The 22,362-nt window shown below is 41.2% G+C and overlaps 1 protein-coding gene across 3 annotated transcripts in view; it reads right to left on the bottom strand.

The window, feature by feature from the left end:
- The window catches only part of mrpl23 (mitochondrial ribosomal protein L23), a 36,580-nt gene extending 18,773 nt beyond the window's left edge, over positions 1 to 17,807 (bottom strand). For 2 of the 3 annotated variants that reach the window (XR_009130131.2, XM_058075232.2), the window contains exons 1-4: positions 17,646 to 17,807; positions 16,528 to 16,650; positions 8,931 to 9,013; positions 3,620 to 3,693 (exon numbers count right to left, since the gene is read on the bottom strand). Coding sequence is in view for 2 of the 3 variants with exons in the window: in XM_058075232.2 (XP_057931215.1) it covers positions 3,620 to 3,693; positions 8,931 to 9,013; positions 16,528 to 16,650; positions 17,646 to 17,665 (300 nt within the window). In the remaining variant the exon portion in view is untranslated. Of the gene's footprint in view, positions 1 to 500; positions 1,207 to 3,619; positions 3,694 to 8,930; positions 9,014 to 16,527; positions 16,651 to 17,645 lie in introns of those variants that run through there. The other variant, XM_078793011.1, reaches the window with a different exon arrangement.
- Between the last annotated feature and the right edge of the window lie 4,555 nt (positions 17,808 to 22,362).

Consider the following 22,362-nt stretch of genomic DNA (forward strand, 5'->3'; position numbering starts at 1 on the left):
ACAAAATAAGATGAAAAATAAATAAACAAATCAAGAATAAAAAAATCAATCAATCAGTAATAAATAAATATAATAATAATAAAACGGCAAATAATAAAACCACATATAGTTGGTGGGTAGACAAATGATTTTTTTCAGATTAAAATGAACAAAGCATTATTAGAGCCCTGTAGACATGACAAAACACGACTATAGTCACATTTATACTCTTTTTATTTACAACATATTTACAACATATTGCACTAGAGAGCTAGCGACCTAAACGGTAGCCTTCAAGTTATTTCCTTTCAACTTAAATAGCCAAAAACTTACCACTTCCACACGGATAGGGAGGATAACTATTAAGTTATTTAACCTTTAACATGAACATTAATCAAACGTAATAATTTTTTCTGGGTACATGATACCATACAGCATCCATATCAAACTTTCATATCAAGGCGGGGGCCTCAAACTAGTGTCCTGCGGGCCACATTTGGCCCGCGGGCCGCATGGATCTAGCGGTTCCATTTCTTTGTGTATTTTTCCTCACCTTTGCTTCACAAATTATCGTTTGACCATTGAGCATTTTTTTTTCTGGATTAAAAACACTTTACTAGTACACAAATGTGTCTATTCAATAATGTTTCATTGTGGTGCACAACTTATAAATATCACTGCTTACTACGACTACCATGTGTTCGGGCAAGTAGTTCTCACCTTAAGGATTCCCCATGGGCAAGTCATTTTTGTTTTTAATGTAGAGCCCTGTTTCAAAGCACAAAATCTCTGAAGCAACGTACGTGTTATTTGATAACAATAACGGAATGGTTTCTCCGCTAGTCAATGATAACTGCCACTCGTGCAGAATAGAAACAAAATGACTCAGTTTGAGCTTCAAAGTGAATGTGTTGAGGAGATACATCGTTGCATAATTTGGTGATGGCACACTAAACTGGTCAGAGCACCAAATCTCTGAAGCAGTTAGGCCCGCATGAGACGAAAAAAGGTTAAAATCGTGGCTTTTGGTGTGTTTTATAGCCACACAAAAACATCAGAACGTTAACTTCAGTAGAAGTGTTGGTAGTTGGCAGCTACGTACGCACAGTGTGAGCGCACTTGGATCCTCTGTGTCTCTGTATTGCGTAAATAATACACACCGAATGGGGGGGGCATGGTGAGACAGAGGCAGCACCTCACACTTTGCAGGGAATTCCAGACCACTTCCTCGGTAACAGGAAAAAAAAAAGAGGATGTCACCACTTTTGAAAGTTTCATGGCCGTTTTAATTATGCATGAAAATTGTTATTCATTCATTTTCTACCGCTTATGTTTACGCAATTTTCATTATTTATCCATTTCAAGACAGATGGTTGCCTGGAAAGCTCTGCATAAACAAGCGCTGACATTGGTGTACGCTCAAAATGAAAGAAAAATTAATAATCTTGCTTTTGAAAAAGCTCTCGCTGGCCATCAGACTGCTCAGTGCCAAATAAGCATCTCTACCTGCCCACACGCACAACCAAAACTTTAAATTATTGTTATTTATTCTAAATTATTTTAAATTATTTGCACAAATTACTGTTTACACTGTACATTGTTCATATTTGATGTAATCTATTTATTCTCCACATTATTATTATTTTTATTATTATTTATTTTTTATTTATTTATTTATTATTATTATTTATTTTTATTTTATTTTTTTTTATTACATGGGAGCCAGGCAACGACATTTCGTTGGCAATTTAACTGCTGTGTTATTGTGCAATGACAATAAAGAAAGTCTATGTCTATTGGGGGATAGTTTTACTTATTGACACTGCCAATACTAAATATAATTAATAGACACATGAATTATTAATAATAGATTAATAGTTAAAGATTAAGAAAGTATCTAAGGTGTGTCGGGAATGGCCAGTACAGAAAACTGTGCTCTAAGGAATGTGGAATGAATTCCACAACAAAATAAAAGCCGCCAAACAATGTTCATATTATATGAATGGATATGTACATATATAGATTATTATTTACGTACATAATCACCATAATAACTTGGAAAACAAAAAAAAAAAAAATCACTGTTCTTATGTTTATTTGAATAAACATGCACCAGAATAGCCTGTCGGCTGTGTTAGCATTTGCGCATGTGTGACTGCATAGACGTTCACCCTGTTTTTTCTTATCGGGAATAACAAAAAATAGTCGGTAAAATGTGTAGTCAATTGATGACAGCTCGTCATAGCGTGTGTGTGATCGCTCGCGCTTCAGTTTCATTCCACTTTCTGACATATTTGTTTACACACTTTGCCTGGCTCTGCATGTTACTGTAATACTTATGGCTTATGCTACGTCTAAGTCAATCAACACAAACACATCACGCGTCCAGCTTTAAGACATTGTTGTGCACTCGATGCAAACAGCGGTGTAAAAACAAGGTGTAAATATATTATGCGGGTGTGGGGTCATTTTGTGCCCGTTTTGCACCATTTCCGGCCACGAATTGCGTGCCAAGTGCGTAATTTATGCGTAAACACGCCCACGAAGACACACCCCTGCTGTGATTCTGTATGTGTGACGTCATACAGGTACTGAGTCAGTTCATACTTTCCACCACACGATGACACTGTTGGCCCAAAGATGGTATCCTGCAAGTTCATACTTTCCACCACATAATGGCTCTGTTTTCACACTCGACCAAAAGATCATGAAATACACATCTTCACATTCCAAACACAATGGCTAAACACTATGTTGCATTTCTAAGGGCGAATAAGTTTTGATAATAATGTCGTTTATGATATCCCGGTATAATGAAGTATACTGTGATAATACTCCGATACTCGTACAGTGATGCCGCAGCAACATGACACACGAGTCCCGTGCAGCCTTCCACCACAGCTTCAAACAATCTTTGGGAAAACCCTGGGGATCATCATTAAGATGTTATCTGTGTAAACTCCATATTTACATAAACATACTGTATACAGGCTGCACGGCGGTCGAGTGGTTAGCGCACAGACCTCACAGCTAGGAGAACCGGGTTCAATTCCACCCTCGGCCATCTCTGTGTGGAGTTTGCATGTTCTCCCCCGTGCATGCGTGGGTTTTTGTCCCACACTCCAAAAACATGCTAGGTTAATTGGCGACTCCAAATTGTCCATAGGTATGAATGTGAGTGTGAATGGTTGTTTGTCTATATGTGCCCTGTGATTGGCTGGCCACCAGTCCAGTAGAGAGAGAGAGCGAGAGAGAGAGAGAGACAAAAACAGCGGCAACAACAATTCCCAAAACAACAATTCTTGATTAACGACGAATGATTAAAAAATTTAATCAAATGAATAGTTTTCAAATGAATTAATCCTGATTAATCACCATTTAGAACTATATGTGAAATACGCCATTTTTACTGTATTTTCAGAACAAAAAGATCAATGACACGGTACAACCGTGGATGTATTAACAGCTCCAAATGAACTGAAAATTGAAATCATGCTAAAAAATAGCACACACGTCTGATAATCTAAAACACACATCACTCTTTAACCGTGTTATGTTGTGAACCAAAACGGGTTGTTTTCAAGTTACGGCTCACAAAAAGAGGAAAAAGGCGGATATGTGCATGTTTGTGTGTTCTTACCAGCTGAACATACGCTACTTTATAGTCAGGCTGCTTAACTCTCTGGTTAAGGTGATTCCTCTTCTTGTTGGAACCTGGCAAATAAGAGGAGATGATATGTTAAAATTACATTGAATCCCAATATTCATTTAAAAAATACATACAAAATACAATGGAAAAAAACGGCAAAATAGGGTAGCTTCACAGGGAAAACTGGAGGGTTGACAGTAGAGCTCAGGGTACTTCACGATAGAAGATTTGAAATATATGGCTCATGATACAGATAATATAAATATAACAAAACAAAATTAATTTCATACTTTCTATTTTTAGCATTCAGCTGCTTACCTGTGACTCTAATAGGACAAGAGTTAATGCAGATGGACAGATATTTTGTATACATTTGATATCACTGTGAATAAGCCGGGTGGCACGGTGGTCTAATGGTTAGCGCGCAGACCTCACAGCTAGGAGACCAGGGTTCAATTCCACCCCCGTGGCATTTGTGTGTGGAGTTTGCATGTTCTCCCTGTGCATGCGTGGGCTTTTTCTTCCCACATTCCAAAAACATGCTAGGTTAATTAGCCACTCCAAATTGTCCATAGGTATGAATGTGAGTGTGAATGGTTGTTTGTCTATATGTGCCCTGTGATTGGCTGTCGACCAGTCCAGGGTGTACCCCGCCTCTCGCGCAAAGACAGCTGGGATAGGCTCCAGCACCCCCCACGACCCTTGTGAGGAAAGCGGTAGAAAATGAAAGAATGAATGTAAATAAGCCTTAAACTGTTTTGAGAAAATCAAACATCAACAGTGATGTCTAAGACATCTGATATAATCAGGTTAGATAAAGTCGGTCACTGTGTTTTAGAATATAAGAAAAATATCAGATAATTTTATGTAGGCATTGGTCAGTTGCATGACAAATTTAGCACATCATAATAAATAATGTTGCTGCTACACAAAACAATTAGTGACAGTCACAATTCAGTCATTTAGAATGGAATTGGATCGTGACGGCCAAGTGCAGAGCTATTATGATCAATAAATCTTCAAGTCTGGAAAAAAAAAAAAAAACATGCAGGATGCACTAGTTCGTTTTCATGTGCATCGTTTGCATCTGTCAAAAAAAAAAAACAAGAGCCTGAACTTGATGACGAGGGAGTGAAAGTTAACCTCTTCCCCAGCTGGAGACGACGATGATGATGATGATGATGATGACATCATGGTCTTTCTTGTCAGACCTCACCAAAGTGGAGAGAAGACAGGGGACTTGAAATGCCCGCCGTGTGTTTAGCAGCATTTTTAGCAGCTTTGCATAACATACATAAATCAAAAGGGTGTTTTTTGTTTTTAAATGAGGAGCAATTTCCATAGAAAAAAAAAAAAAAAAAAAAAAAAAAGAACGTCAATGTGAATGACCAGGTCATCAAAACGCTCGAATCCTTTCGACAGCTTGTTGACAGACAAGTCAAAAGAGCCACGGTGAAAATGCCATCGCCATGGGTACAGTTTATAACATGAAAAACATTCCGCTGCGGTAAGTCATTAGTGAACGTGCGTGTGTCGGGTACATCAGCAGAAAAGCAGCCCACTGCTCAGGGAAAGCCCTGAGCGGAGTTGTAAAAGACGTATACTCTCTCACCCCAATCTAACTTGGAGGCCCCTGTTTGGGAGGGAAACAAGAGGTAAGATGTGTGTCGCTCTGTGTGCGTTATCTTTGTGGTTAAGTAGCCGAGGAAATCCGCAGGGAAATATAATTGGCTAAGACACTTACTTGTCCCTCCATTAACAACAAAACTACTAAACATCACAAAGCATGACGGGAAAAACATAAAAGTTCAGGTAATCCTTTCCAAACACGTACGGAGACACAGGCAATGCTTTCATAAAACACTTGCAAATGCAAGCACTCCCATTTTCTCCCACTTTAGAGATTGTGGTTTGGCAGCCAGATATCACATTACAAATCCCAGACCAGAGGGGTATCCATGGCAACTCCTTCCAAAATAGCCCTGCTACCCATGGAGGGAAGAAAGGGTCATTTGCACCCCTCACTCTTTTCCGCCTCCTCCAGTCTTCATGCTTTTAAATGGAGTGGAACTCTCGACATAAGATAGGGACACCTTCCCTGACGCGGGATCTTTCGTCTCGGGGCCGCATCTCACCGTTTCTTCCATCCCCTCTTCTACGGGGGTCCCAATTCCACCCCTTCGTCTTCTCCCCTTACCTCTTAAAACCGAGCGCCAAGGGGAAGAAGCCACTAAGAAATGGGACGCCACTTGATTCTCATGACATCATCACCCTTCACCGCTTAGTTGCTGTGACGTAAGCAGACGCACCAATTAAAGTGTTTATAATAAATGTTTCCTACCGCAAAATAAAGCACATTAATTTCTATGCTTTTCGCTTTTTAATAGCTTAACACTGGATTTTTTTTTTTTAAATAAAAAGGAACATATTTTTACAAACTGACATTTATGTACAAAAATAGGCTTCAATAACATTAATAAAATGTATCAAATATACAACATGAACTTTATGAACAAATATATAAAAACTTAATCAGCCATTCTCCTGAGGTTTTAAAAACCTCATTTTGGCCTCCGTCTCGGCCGTTGTTGTTCTCTCCCAGATTGTTCCAAAGTCCAGAATGACATTTTGTTGTAGTATCCTTTCCCATTCTGGGTTCTTCATCGTTTTAGAGCGCTGTGTCGTGTTGCAGAGGGTTGTGGAAGTGTGCTCCTCTGATGGTTTGACCTCAGTAGGCTCAGCATCTCGTGGAGGATTGACAAATATGCAAAATGGATGGGGTTCAACTCATTGTACATAAAATAATAATACAGTAAAGTCTCGCTATATCGATATTGTCGGGAGTCGGAAAAAATATCGATATAACCGGACTGTCGATATATCCGATTCTGCGCTGAACTGCATTAAAAGTGGGCAATAATGCACTCGACATTGTTCTATACTATAGAACAATGTTGCAGGCATGTGTTTGGCCAGCTATGTGGGGCGGGTTGAGCATGACCTGTGAACCAGGAAGTGCGGGAATCGGTGTGTGTGCTGCGCTCTGGTGGTGGAAGTGTGAAAAATAAAGTTGACTGGAAGCAGCCGTTCGCCGTGTTCTTTTTTGGTATTGAAATCCTTAAGCAAAGATTGATTTAAGCTGCTTTTGTATCGATATAAGCAGACCAAATTGGCTGGCGGGAGATGAAAAGGGCATCGTAGTAACCGGATTATCATAATAACCGGGTATCGCACTAACGGAACTAATTATATCATAAAAGACTAGAAGTTTGCCGGGAAATGAAAATAGTATCGTAATAAGCAGTAATTCATTATAACCGATATCGATATAACGAGACTTTACTGTAATAATGATGTCATAGTAGTAATAGTGTGTAGTAAATTGATGTGGACAAAGTTGGATTCCAAAAGGTTTGATCAACTTTGAAATGCTGTCCATATTGTTTACCTTGTTCCTGACCATTGATACTGTACGCTGAATACAATAAATAAGCATATTTGTGACTAGAGTGACTAGACAGCTAATATGAAACGCAAATGTCACAGTGCAATTCATTCATGTAATGTAGCTTATACAATAGCTGCAGGAGCTAGCTCATGACAAGTCATTTTAGAATACAACTTACAGCTAATAGGCTAACGTAGCTGCTGTCTGATTGGTCTAATTGTTCATGAAATGCAGTAGATTACAGTAAATAGCTTATTTGTGTTTGCCGCCTTGTTATAACTAGTGACAACCAACAATTCAAAACATGGTATGACGAAACTTATCTAAAAAAAAGTGTTGTTACTATGAAATTCAATAATTATGCTTAATTACTTACATTTATACACTTCTTTGGGACTCCCTTCTTCTGTTTTGTCAGCGTCAGTGGTGCATCAAAGTAAATTTCTCTTCCCCTCCATTTAAAATGTGGTTCCCGACCACACACACAATATGGTATTTTTTTTACGACATTTACAGTCAGTTCATAAAAAGATGTTGCACAGTGCATACTTTGGGTTTAGATGTTGTTTTGACAGCATGTTTACAGTGAGCCGGGGGTTCCAGCGCCTGTCGACAACAGTATGCAACTGTATACAATTAACCCTGTTTGGTTTGGTGTACTCCCTCACTTCACACATAGCTAAGCATATCTTTGAGGTATAGTAGTTCAGGCAGTGGGGCTTGGGAATGGAAAATTGTTGAAGAGGTACTGTTTGCTACCCAATTACTGTCAATGTCCCTTTAAAAAAATGATGATGATCACATGATTTTTCAGGAGGGTTGGGTGAATAATTTTTCTAAGCCAGAATAAATTAATTCAGTCATTTTCAACGGCGTATCCTCACAAGGGGTGCTGGAGCCTATCCCAGCCAATCACAGGGCACATATAGTTGGTGCCAGTTCGCGCCAAAGATTATGTGATTGGCGCGTAGTGGCTTGCTGTGGTGCCGAATTAATGTTCGCTCAGCATGTTGCCGTTATTCGGCGCCACTACGCACCAATCACATAATCTTTGGCGCGAACTGGCACCAACTTGGCTCGCACCATTACATTCCAGTGGATTCCATAGGCGGATTGTTTGTGACATTTGGTTCCACTTGGTGGACACTTCACGCCGAAAGATTTTTCTTTCATTCATTTTCTGTCGCTTTCTTGACGAGGGTTGAAGGGGGTGCTGGAGCCTATCCCAGCTGTCTTCAGGCTAGAAGCGGGCTACACCCTGGACTGGTGGCCAGCCAATCACAGGGCACATATAGACAAACAACCATTCACACTCACATTCATACCTACGGACAATTTGGAGTCGCCAATTAACCTAGCATGTTTTTGGAATGTGGGAGGAAACCGGAGAAAACCCACACATGCAAACTCCACACAGAGATGGCCGAGGGTGGAATCAAACTCGGGTCTCCAAGCTGTGAGGCCTGCGCGTTACCCACCCACGGTGGTGACCACCCACGGTGGTCCATGACACACGGAGAAAACCACGTCCTCGTCTTTTCACATTATTCACTAAAAATGAATGAAAAGCAGGTTTGCCTGCTTCCGCTGGGCCCCTCCATTCGCATCCGTTGCCTTCTGAACTACAGATGCAGCCCCTCTTATGTATGTGCCCTGAAGTGTCCTTATAGGTTCTATTCAAGGCCTGGTGTATCCCACCCCACGTGAAGTCCAAGTACCACTGAGCAAGTCAACGTCCCTTAACTGTGGATTTACAATCGCACCGAGTTTGATGCGTAGGTGATTTTTCCACGCATGCATTGAAAGCAATAAAATGGTCTCGCTTAAGTTTGGCCAAAATAGAAAGACACTCACCAAATTGTATCCTGGTGCGGACCGCTCCCACTGGGACATTATAGATCTTCTCCAGGTAGTTTTTCACATCATTCTTTGTCATCCTAACCAAGTCACACAGAGGATGTAAAAACACACAGGGAGTGGGAGAGAATAAAACAAAGGTTATTATTATTATTATTATTATTATAAGGCTTTTGGCTTCAGTGTTAAATGAGAATGTTTATCATGTTTCTCTATAGAACTAATGGAGGCCAGGCGGTGATATTTACATCAAATCTGCTGTAATATTACATACTGTACTGAAATACATACACATCAAATCCATACGCATAATGTATATCAGGTTTTATCCTTTGAGGCATAAACATCCAGAAGAAAAATGTGATGGTCTTGACCTAATTAGCCGTCTGCATGTATTGATCCTGCACAGTGAAACCCAATACAGGAAGCCGGCCTGGCATCAGCCAATCTGCTGGACCATCCAAGCTCATGGTAGCCCAATAGGCAGCATTTCTAAAACGCACTGCTTTGACCAGAGAAAGAAAGGCTTTTAACTGCTAATCAATTTAGCCAATTGTATTAGCCTGGTAGAGAGCACTTCCCAAATGCGTCTGACAAAGAGCTTTATAGCGACGCCGAGGTCTAACATAAGTACCTCGGATATTGCATCTTATCACTTGTGCTTCTTTGATTGAATGCGATAATGTGCATGTCTAAATTTCAGGATACAACGCAATACCTTGGACTGTTGGGACAATATTAAGTGAGGCAAACCAAAATATTGTATGAACAGACTCCTTCGACTTCAGGGTGAGGTAGTTTTTCCTTTTATACATTTTCCTTGCATACATTTATTTGAAAATGCTAAAGGTTTGTTTGAAAATGCTAATATTTTTGCTGTGATAATCATGCCAATCGGTTGTGATAGCTTATAGTTGCTTATCCATATCCTTTAGTTCTTAGCTTTTTTTCTGACATGCAATTAAGGCTCTCCTAAGAACCAATAATTAGGAACTCGCTGTTGTAATGGGGAATTTCTCCAAAAATGTTCATGACCTGCATGACTCAAACCATTCCAATGCAAAACTATACACAACATGATGGATATCTGTTCCTGGATTAATGTTGTGTCTTTACTGATGCCCACTGACCAGAATATTACACATGACTTGTCTTTTAATATTTTTGGACTAATAATAGTCCATAATGTCTATATGTGCCCTGTGATTGGCTGGCGACCAGTCCAGGGTGTACCCCGCCTCTCGCCCAAAGACAAGCTGGGATAGGCACCAGCACCCCCCGCGACCCTCGTGAGGAAAAAGCGATAGAAAATGAATGAATGAATGAAAAGTCCATAATAATCAACCACCAAACAGCCATTTATCAATTAATGGATTTTTGAATCATTGTCTATTGAGCGACATGAAAATTTACGACAATTTTTATGCAACTTGTGCTAGAATTTATTCGTACAATCTGTCGGTGGTGGTGGTGTTCTTACATGAGCTGCATTATTGTATTATATTGGTTACATTGGTTGAAAAAAAAAATGAATCTTCAGCCAGTTGTTCACAGTCCCCCTTAAAAAAGGTATATCTACAGTAATATCAGTTCCACAAGAGGTCACTGGTTAAATAATAAAAAATGTATAACCAGGGCTCGACAATAACGATGTACCGATGGCCCGGGACAGTGATATTCCCGTCGGGCAAGTGTACTTTAGCATGCCATACTGCCAAGAGTTTTTTTAAAAGCGGTTCTTGTTGGGTGTTGGTAAAACACGGACTGCGTAATTCCGGTGGTAATTTGCAAACCAATCCACTACTGTGACCTTTAAGAATCTGGGTGTTTCTATAATGTGTACTACCTCTCGCTCAGCCGAGAAGATTAGGAGTATCAGTTCCAAGTAGTTTAAGGCGGTCTGATTACACCTGTGCACTGAAACGCTAAGACTGTGGTAGGTGAAAGGGCATATCCCTTTGGATGCAGTGATGGTACGGTAAGAGCGACGACTAATATGCAATATGCATGTCTTCTGACCATCAATACGTCTTTTTGGAATGTCTAAATCAGGGGTCTCAAACTTGCGGCCCGCGGGCCAAATGCGGCCCGTGAGACGCTAGTTTGAGGCCCCCCACCTTGATACCAAAGTTTAATGTTGAAATGACAGCTTAAAGCTGTGTGCACACCGGACACAATTAACATGATTTTGCCCCATGCCCATACTGTTACCCTACCCTGTTTTGCTTTGGATTAGCAATGAAGCTAAAAGTTTGGAAAATTTGGAATAAAACGGAAAATCCACGTCAAGATAAAGCATCTCATCAAACATGTTGTTAAAGTTAGATGGAAGTGAGTACGATGCTAACTTGCTAATTGGGTAAAATTAAGAAATTTCATTAATGTTTATGTTAAAGGTTAAATAACTGTTACATTTGAATCTGAAAAAAATAATTTCTCTACCAACTGTATGTGGTTTCTTACCTTTTTCTTATATGCTGTTTTATTATTATTTTACTTATTTATTACTGATTGATTGATTTATTGTCTTTATTCTTAATTTATTTGTTTTTTTATCTTATTTTGTGCATAGAAAAATAAAAATTAAGATATTTGAGAACAGTGGAATGTTTTATCAGATATTTTGGTGTGGAACCAAAGATTTTTTTTCCCAGTTTTTAATACTTTTTTTTTTTTTTTTTGAAAACCTGATGCGGCCCGGCTTCACCCAGAACCTAGCTCCGGTGGCCCCCAGGTAAATTGAGTTTGAGACCCCTGGTCTAAATATTGCAAATGTTGTTGTAAACGACAGTCTAACACACAGTATTTCTTCTCATACAGTACATACAAGATATGCACAGTCATGGTGACATCAAAGTAGATCGTGTCGCCGTGGTTTTGTGTTGAGAATGCAACAGGAGAGTTGTTTTCTGCGCAGATGAAAGGTTGAAAAACAAAAGCCAGTCCTCATTGTCTGTCTGCTCTATTGTCAGGTGTGGGTGGAGATAAGCACAGTCACTACCTCAAAACTCCAACCGAGCAGACAATACCCAGCACAGAAATTGCTCAACCCCAAGTATTAAGATGATAATAGCAGACTTTGTCTAGAGGGATCCCCGCTGAGGAACGTGAGACTTAATGAGAGAAAAGACAGCTGAGAAGTTGACAATATAAGAGCGGTGTGTGAAGGATTAGATTTACTGTTTGGGTTTTAATAGATCAAAGAGAGGTTGACCAGAAGTCACATTAGAGACGTGGTCTAGATCTTGGTACGCTCCACTCCAAGATTAATTCCAAATTATCTAAAAAGGGCTTCAAAAATTTTGGCATTAACTACAAAGTCAACGTATATAACCTAAGTGCAAAATAAGAATACAGTTACCTCATTTATCACGGGGATAGGTTCCCAAAATAGTCCGCAATTAGTAGCCAACTGTATTTGTGTGCCGTTATTTATTAAATTTTATTTTAATTAAGTTTTAAGACTGTAAAACCTTCACCATACACTTTATGAATTTTTCTCAGACGGGCATTAACAAGTCCTCACGTTTCTCTCTTATTGAAACACAAACCCACAGGTTGGAGACAAGAAATCATTAAGCGACTCACATGTTATTTCACTCCTGTAACCATGCCTTCTTGTCCTGGTGTCATCCTGGCTGAACTGTAGCGTTTTTGTGTCCTTGTTAAAACACATTGCTCCTTTGAGCCAAAGATGCATTTACAACACCCAACAAGAACCGCTTTAAAAAAAAAAAAACTCTTAGGGCACTTGCCTGACGGGAATATCACTGATTGGATTTACTTGCATTTTACTTGAATTATGTTTTAACTCGCCCCGGGCCATCGGTACATCGTTATTGTCGAGCCCTGAAAGGTATTGATTGTTACATGGCACCACAAGCACAACATTGTCACTTCTAAGAAAGGTGACGAGCAACCTGTATTGATTTGTTCTTTGACCTTTGAGTTCTAGGTTTGGTCAACAATTAGTTGAAAATTACACAGTCAGACTTAGCGGTAATGCACTGATCTGGAATAACAGTAGACCTCCAGAGAACTCTGCATCAGGTGACACAAGTACATGTTCTTAATATGAAACAAGTGGAAAAAAGTTTTAAGCTGTCCTCCTGAGATTTAATCAACAAAAACAGACAGACGAGTCAGTATCAAGCAGTGGTTACATTCCTTAATTAACCTGCACCCTACCGTGACAAAGAGAGGTTAATTAGCGTGAAAAGGGACCTGGTTTCCAACTTCAGTCATGCATTGGTGAAGTGGAACAGGCAAACAAAGAGTGTTCACCATGGCGATAGGAGCATCGTTTGATCTAACAGGTATTGTACGGCTGTCAGACAATGGTGGTTGCTGTGAAGGAGGCTCGGTTTTCTCAAGTCAGATTACAGTGAAACACCACCGCATGTTCTGGTTTCATAGTTATTAGCCAGGATAGTAGCATAAAATGTGATGGGGGGGGGGTAGGTTGAACATACCGTTCACCGTTTGTGTACTGTGTGTGCGTGTTAAGTGTGTTATGCGTCGTTAGCCATGCCAGGTGAAGAACTAAAGTGTGGTGGGAGGAAACCAAGAAATTTGATGACGTTCGTACAAGAGCAAAGAGGAAATGCTAACACGGCACAAAGGATTGGAGAACAATCCGAAGACTTAGAAGCTTAGAAGAAATACTCCCCTCTGGTAAGTACAGATGGAAATAGCAGAAAGGATAACCCAAGCGTCTGAGAGAACCCAAGAGCATCTGATTGTTTGCTAAAGCTCTAAAACAGAGCTACACAACACCCAGAGATGGGACTAAACTGACTGACTTTTTGATTCTTCTTTGGCTACTAACCGTTAAAACCTTGGGAGAGCTGGTTACCAATAGAATTTTGGTCATATTTACTTAATAAAGCAAAGAAGCCCCAAAACATCAGCTCAAAACATGTCATAAACTGCTGTCAAGGCGGGACGTGGAAGGAGGACCCAAAGGCAGAATTGCCAGGCACTACACGAGGTAAGGTTCTACACGAGTGTGAAGGTCGGTACACAGGAAGTCAGTCCAATAAGGCAAAGGTATCCAAGAGCGACGGGCAGAAGAAGAGGTCGAAAACCAGGCGAGGCGATAACAAGGAATGCTCGGACGAGACATGAGTGTACAACGAACTTGCACCAGACAGGAGGAATCAGAGGCAATAAATAGTCAGCAGGAAATCAGGTGATGAGGGACACCTGAACACAATCAGGAAGGAGGCGGAGTCTCCAAGGTGAAGGCGGGGAAGGCGGGGAAGGCAATGACAGGCATGCCACTACTAAACGTTTACATTTTTCCTAATTTTACCAGTTAAAACAGAATAAAACCAATACAAGCGTAGTGTGTATGTGCTAACAGATGCCAGCTAGTAGCGGCGTGATAGCATCTTTGTTAAACCTCACTACCTCACGCCCCAGCACGGGGAATTGACGATGGCATCTGTGGCGAGCGACACCACTGAACGGCGCGCGCGCATCCACTGTGAATTACAAGGTTTTCAATGGCTGTGAGAATTAGAGAGAATTTGAGGATATCAAAGTAGTTCAGATGAGAAAAAGAGGGCGGTGTGCATAGAGTACTCTTGCTAGTATCAGAGATAACCTCAAAAGTACATCATAAACATACATAAACATAAATAATATTTATATGTCAATATATTTTTTTAGAAATGTCAAACAGCTCCGCGAAATCTGACATGGCAAGTATTATTTTTGTGTTTACCTGCAATGGTGTACCGAATAACATACTGGCCACATTGGTAACAACTGGTGATGAAGGGTTGAACTTTTTTTTACTTTCAGAGATCGTGTCTCAAGCCAGCGTGTGCACAAGGACGTGCACGAGCACAAAGATTAAGATGTATGAATTTCACTTGGCAATAACCGCCCTCTTGTGCAGCCTCCATTGAAAATGAATGACCAAGTATTACTATATGGAAAGTTAATACTGCAAAGTAAATACAAAAATTATGTACATTCATAGAGAGTGTAGTTTATAGACGAAAATCCAGCATTTCAAGTATTTTATGTCTTCACTTGGAGCTAATCATTTCAACAACAAGTCCACGGCACGATGGACTACATCATAGGGCCATACCGTGAATAGACTATGCAAAATATTCCACGTTTGGGAGCAGAGAGTGGCGACAGCGATTGAAAAATGTCTTTCCTCACAAAACTCCTCCTCCGTTAGAAAATGTCAATATAAGTTCAAGTTAGCAGTGAACGGGTGAAAGCGGCTTTTCGAGACAAAGACCGCATTGTGTTCTTACCCTGAGAACGCCAACATTGCTCATTAACAGCAGCTCGGCATTACCACGACTTATCAGCACAAACACAGCCCGTGCTAAGAGTAATAAAAGATTTCACTGTCATAAAGCTCACATTTGTTTAATAAATAATGGATTCATGGATATCGTAAAAAAAAGAAATCGGTTCTGTAAAATGGACTGCGTTGCACTATCCTAAAAAGAAACACTGTAGAGCACAGTTATCCAAAATAAATTCATGAATAATGATACATTACTAGATATTACACTAATTCACTTTATCGCCTATAGCAGGGGTGTCCAACTTGTTATTGAGGGCCACCTGTAACGTCAATACAGTCACAGACACAAAAAGTGTAGTACATTAAAAAGACGCTAGGGGGTGTTAAAACTTCAAATGCTCAGGATTTATCACTGATTTGATTGCATGATGGCTCAACTATAAGGTGTCAGATTCCAATCATCCAGAACTGAACGGATTGTTGCATTATACTACCCAATAATTTTGGAGAAATATACTATATATATATATATATATATATATATATATATATATGGAATACCCGAATATTCCTTGAGCATTAATGCAGGAAATAAGGTGGGATAAAGTTGAGGTCTGTATAACATATTCCAAAAGGTGTTTCTCAGAAAATGACGATTTTTGCTTTCCTTACCTCTGTTAATATTAATATTGGCTCTTGTAGGTAACAAAGTGTGACGTCTGGCAGACGGTCCTAAAGCCCCAAATAAATAGTTTCGACTTCATTTCCCATTATATTGCCTGTGTCAGCCTTTCACAAATCATTGTTGCAACACATCTCAGTCAAGACGACCTTAAGGTGCTGAAAGGATTCTGGAGAACTGATTGATGCTTCTGACTTCTGTCATTGAGGTTGTCACACCACCTTGTGGCCATAATGCAGAGTGCAGGTTATCTAATAAGTCCCAGGAAAACATTAATAATTTAAAAAAAAAACATTCACCCTAAAATATGACATTTTCATTATAATAAATATACTGTAATATTTCTTGTATAATTACTTAAATGGAAATATATCTGAATGTGCATTACTGCAAAGTTGGATGATCAAACTACTGTATATGTTGCAGATTTTTACTTTATTGCACGTTTTTCCAATATTATTTCCTTTTTGATTCTCATCCATATTCTTATTTCATTATGGCACATTTTCATGTATAATACCTGTTCAATACATGCACAGAACTGTGAAAACTAAATCTTTATCCGTGTCAATCCCATGCTAATTAGCCTGGCCTCCTGCCCCAAGCATCTCTACAAACAGGAAGTAACAACTTACTCCATCGGGATGCGGAACTGCACCGTGTCAGGAGGTTGCTCTTTTCCGGGCCTCACCAGCGTCAAGAACCAGTTGGGCCTGAAGATTCTCAGCTGTGGGTTCCCCAGCTGGTAGAGGGGATACCTTTAAAAAAGAAGAATGGAAACTTTCTTCATCTTAGAAGAAAATGAAAATGTGAGGTTAGCCATAACATAGTTAAACATGCCAACGAGCAGCTAGCTAAACAGTCACTAAAAGGTGCACTTGGCTGGTCGCAGACATTCAAAGCTCAAGTCCAGCAAAAACGGTGGAATTGTGGTTCGAAGTGAGATCTGGATTCGAATCCCTGTTCAAATCTGTGTGGTTTGCATGTTGTTTTTTTTCCCCACAGTTCAAAACTATCTTAATTAAATGGAGACTCTAAATTGTCCATACGTATGAATGTGAGTGTTAATGGTTGCCTTGTACCCTGCTTCTCACCCCAAGTCAGCTGGGATAGGCTCCAGCATACCCCCACGGCCTAAATGAGGACAAGTGATTAACTACCCTCTCTTGTTAATACATGAGAATAGTGTTAAACATACGAACATGTACCTCATTTTAATATAACGGGAAACAATCTATTAATTGCTATACATAATTGCATAAAGCTGGCATGAAAGATCATGGGATGAATAGTAGCTAACAGCTCGTCTATTAGCAAGTGTAGCAGTGTATTTGAGAAAATTAAAATATTTACATTTAGTACATTTGGTTTTAATACTTAGAAGCAATTGTCTCTCTTATCCAACCGACGTCTGAACATTATTTGTACCGTCTCCGTTCTGTGTTTTTCTTCATTTTAGCTCCGTTACCATCTTGTTTTTAGCATACTAAGCTAACACAGACAATGTCATCTTCTGGCTTTAGCACATCGTTCCCAAACTAAAACGACCAAAGAGAGTTCAAAATAAATCTACACAATGTACACCGATGTGTGCATGAAGTCAGAAGTTATTAAAAGTCAGCGATGGTAACTAATGCTAGCTTCGTGACAGAGGATGAGATCTAGACTAAATCGGCTTGAAGAACCACATATTCATTCAATCCTATTAATAGTATATACAGATATACAAATATTACAGAAAATGATAACTTACAGTAATCTCGTTACTGGCATCCCTGCTTCGGTTTGCTGTGTCGCGTACGCTGACAACTTGCTGTTTTGTAGTCTTCTCAAGGTTGCTTTAGGACATGTGCTTGAATGTATTTCCGGGAACTGATCCTTCTTCTTCTTCGTCGGTTTTACAGCAGTTGGGATCCGCCCCCTTGGTTCATTACCGCCCCCTTTCGATGGTGTCTGGCTGCATTTCACAGTCTCACGAGTTCATGTTGTCACATTTCAATGTTTCAGATCATCAAAAATAATTAAATGACAACACGACTGATTAATAAAATGCAGTTATAAAATTGTATTTAAAAAAAATATGATTGAAGGACAAAAAACAAGATCTAAACATATTCAGGAACAATGATAAAGTAATTGCGATTTTCCTGTATAGTTTTCCTTTATGTGTATTTAGGAAAAGACATGGAAAATGTACAGTTCCCATGATGCTTAGAGTGCGGAACCAGAGAGTACTGAGATTTGGACTGCAGTGATTTTGCAGTCAGTTTCTATTGACATTAACATATCATACAACAGTGGATATGTTTGGATCTTTAATTTGGACTTGATGCTGTGATGCCATGAATGGTGAACATCAGAGGTCATGTATTTTTAAGAACAGTCACCATTTCAGGAATGCTCCAGCTGGCACATCCTGTATGTTGCATGTAGAGCTACCAAGGCAGCAGCAGAGGGAGACTTTGACTTCTCCAACGGAATCTGATTGAAACTTCACTGTAGGCAAACTGTTAACTGGTAGCAAATGAGACACTGACAGCTGAATGTTTGTTGCATGTCCAGGATTTGCTACGCTTGGCCATCGGACTGTGAAAACAACATCTGGTCCGTTTTTTCTGTTCTTAAAACCCTTGTCTCACAGATGTCGTCTGATGGTTATTGGACTGTATCAGCACAACCTAACCCCAGGAACCCCTAACCCTAACCATGTATCAGCAACAACCTAACCCCTAACCCATATCCCCTAACCCATATCCCCTAACCCATATCCCCTATCCCCTATCCCCTATCTCCTATCCCCTAACCCAAACCCCAACCCCAACCCCAACCACCAACCCCCAACCTCCAACCCGTCACCCAAACCCTAACCCCAACTCGTAACCCGTCACCCATAACCCCTAACCCTAACCCCGAGCACCAAACCCCAACCCCTAACCCCTAGCTCCAAACCCTAACCCCAACCCGTAACCCATAACCCATAACCCGTAACCCGTTACCCGTTACCAATAACCCCAAACCCCAACCCCTAGCTCCAATCCCTAACCCTAACCCCAAACCCCAAACCCCAAACCCCAACCCGTAACCCGTAACCCGTAACCCATAACCCTAAGCCCAAGCCCTAAACCCTATCCCCGAGCTCCAAACCCCAACCCCTAATCCTAACCCTAACTCATAATTTATAACTCATAATTTATAACCCATTACCCATAACCCTAACCCCTAACCCCTAACCTCTAACCTCTAACCCCAACCCCAACCCTAACCCCTAGCTCCAAACCCCAAACCCTAACCCCAACTCCCAAACCCTAACCCCGAGCTCCAAACCCTAACCCAACCCGTTACCCATAACCCTAACCCCAACCCCTAGCTCCAAACCCCTAACCCCAAACCCCTAACCCCAAACCCCAACCCCTAGCTCCAAACCCCTAACCCCAACCCGTAACCCGTAACCCATAACCCTAAGCCCTAACCCCTAGCTCCAAACCCCAACCCTAACCCTAACCCGTAACTCATAACTCATAACTCGTAACCCATTACCCATAACCCTAACCCCTAGCTTCAAACCCCAAACACTAACCCCAAACCCCAACCCTAACCCCTAGCTCTAAGCCCCAAACCCTAACCCCAACCCCCAACTTAAACCCTAACCAACCCTAACATAACGTTAAAACCCTGTCTCGTCTCATAGACCCAGCCATGAGTATCGTTTTGTAGTGTCTAATGACCCCCCCTCATTAAATCACGATACAAAAGCCTGTGAGCCGCTGAACTGCTCTCATTATTTTTTAATTTTTCCTTTTTGAAATATTTGATCTGACAGTTCAACACTGCAGGTGCCATCGAGTGTTTAGTTGCCTGATAAAGGGCAGAGTATGTGGCACCCTGTAAAACCAGACTGTAACATATACGGACGGCCACCCTTATTGTTCCAATCAAACAGCTTCCAAAATATAAAATGTCCATTTCACTGACGCCACTGGGATGCGTGTGCGTATCAGTGGAGACGGGAATGGAGGTTCAGGTCCGGGGCAGTGGAAAGCGGCTGTTTATGTGACAGGACAAAGAGAGAGAAAGTGAGCGAGGTGGATAGACGGAAAAGGTTCGGTCCACAGTGGTGTCGTCCCGCCAAGAGTGGGTGCTTGGAAATTTCCCCCCCCCCCCCCCCCCCTCAACTTAAAGGCAGCCGGGGACAAATTGTTGGTATTGAATATCCTGGAGAGAAAAAAAGAGAAGCTGTAAATTGAAGCTCCAGACGTGTAGATGGAAAGGTTGCAGGGAATAGTTTAGCATTCGGTGGGCTAAACTGTTTAAGTGATTACCCTGAAGCCGCTATTTTGGAAAAATAAAGTCACTTTTTAACTCCTCTGAAAGATCAAGGGTCAATACTCGGTGATAAGAGATAGTCCATAAAGACAAACTGTATTTTTAGACGACGCAGCGATGGCTCAAAAGCCGTCAGAAGTCAGGGAGTTCAACACTGGCTAACTTTTCTATGATCTAATCTAAAAGGTCTGCTTGGCGAAGGTCTGTTGACTATATGATATTTTCATGCTACGTCCTCACAAATATGTATCTTTAACGGTTTCCTCCTACATTCCAAAAACATGCTAGGTTAATTAGCCACTCCAAATTGTCCATAGGTATGAATGTGAGTGTGAATGGTTGTTTGTCTATATGTGCCCTGTGATTGGCTGGCCACCAGTCCAAGGTGTACCCCACCTCTCGCCCGTGAAGACAGCTGGGATAGGTTCCAGCACCCCTGCGACCTTTGTGAGTAGTTGTGAATGAATGAATGTCCAAATGAGGGCCGTACGGTGGACGAGTGGTTAACATATTGGCATGTCTTTGTGGGTTTTCTCCGGGTACTCCGGTTTCCTCACACATTCCAAAAAAGGGGTACCGGGTTGCTGGAGCCTATCCCAGCTGTCTTCGGACGAGAGGTGGGGTACACCCTGGACTGGTGGCCAGCCAATCACAGGGCACATATAGACAAACAACCATTCACACTCACATTCATACCTATGGACAATTTGGAGTCGCTAATTAACCTAGCATGTTTTTGGAATGTGGGAGGAAACCGGAGTACTCGGAGAAAACCCACGCATGAACAGGGAGAACATGCAAACTCCACACAGAGATGGCCGAGGGTGGAATTGAACCCTGGTCTCTCTCCTAGCTGTGAGGTCTGCGCGCTAACCACTCGACCGCCGTGCAGTCCAGTATGGGGATTCATTCATTAATTTGCTACCACTTTTCCTCACGAGGGTCGCGGGGGGTGCTGGAGCCTATCCCAGCTGTCTTTGGGCGAGAGGCGGGGTACACCCTGGACTGGTGGCCAGCCAATCACAGGGCACATATAGACAAACAACCATTCACACTCACATTCATACCTATGGACAATTTGGAGTCGCTAATTAACCTAGCATGTTTTTGGAATGTGGGAGGAAACCGGAGTACTCGGAGAAAACCCACGCAGGGCCGAGGGTGGAATTGAACCCTGGTCTCCTAGCTGTTTGGTCAACGTGCTAACCACTTGACCACCGTGCAGCCAGGTATGGGGAAAGTTGTCTAAAATAAGTTGAAAAGTTCTTCTATAAGAAGATGCCGCTTGTACTCGTTATGGTCATGGAAAAGATAGAGCCTACCCCAGACCAGGCGCTTGAATGGTTACCAATCAATCAATAAAGAAACAACGGACAATCTAGTCTCCAATTAGCTTAGCATAATCCTCAAGCTGCTGACAGTGAGATTCATCATGATTGAGACGGATTCATCGTTTTCGCGCCCCGTGTTCACACGCCGAGGGAGTGGATGCATGCCACTCAGCAGTCCGCTTCCTATTTATAGCTGCAAGGGATGGAACCAAATGCAAGGGGGCGGTTCCGTTCCCTCCCTCCCTCCCGTAGATGTTCCGTTGATGTCATAAGCCTGACCCTTAACCCAGGAGCCTGACTGCCGCAATGCCCATGTTGAACTTGGACAACATGCGTTGTCCCGTGTCCCTGCCCCTGCCAGAGGTATGTGATGGATTAGGAGCTGAGGGGGTTTGACATACATAAACAGAGACAAGAGCAACTGATCTTCAAGGTATGTCGGCCAGCACCTCTTAGGACATCTGCTGTGGCGCTGTGGAAAACCCTAACCTACAAACACAACATTGTTAAAGGAGAAGTCCGTTTTTTGGGGAATCTTGCTCGTTATCCGCAATCCTTACATGAGACAAGAATATGTCTTTTCCTTTTCGTGCTAACAGTGTTCACTAACCATGCACGTAATGGGATTCACCAATAAAGCCCTCTAAAAAAACTCCAATGTGTACGTATGTACATACTGCAACCATATACTAAGAGGTACTTTCATGATAACATGACCTGGAACTACTTAGCGCATTCCCGTCACACAAACACACAATACAAGCAGTTGATGTTTTGCTAAATACGTAAAGTAAAGTAAAGTAAAGTAAAGTAAAG

Source organism: Doryrhamphus excisus, linkage group LG1, assembly GCF_037039965.1.
Source record: "Doryrhamphus excisus strain RoL-2023G ecotype Guam linkage group LG1, RoL_Dexc_Guam_v1.1, whole genome shotgun sequence".
Classification (NCBI taxonomy): Eukaryota; Metazoa; Chordata; class Actinopteri; order Syngnathiformes; family Syngnathidae; genus Doryrhamphus; species Doryrhamphus excisus.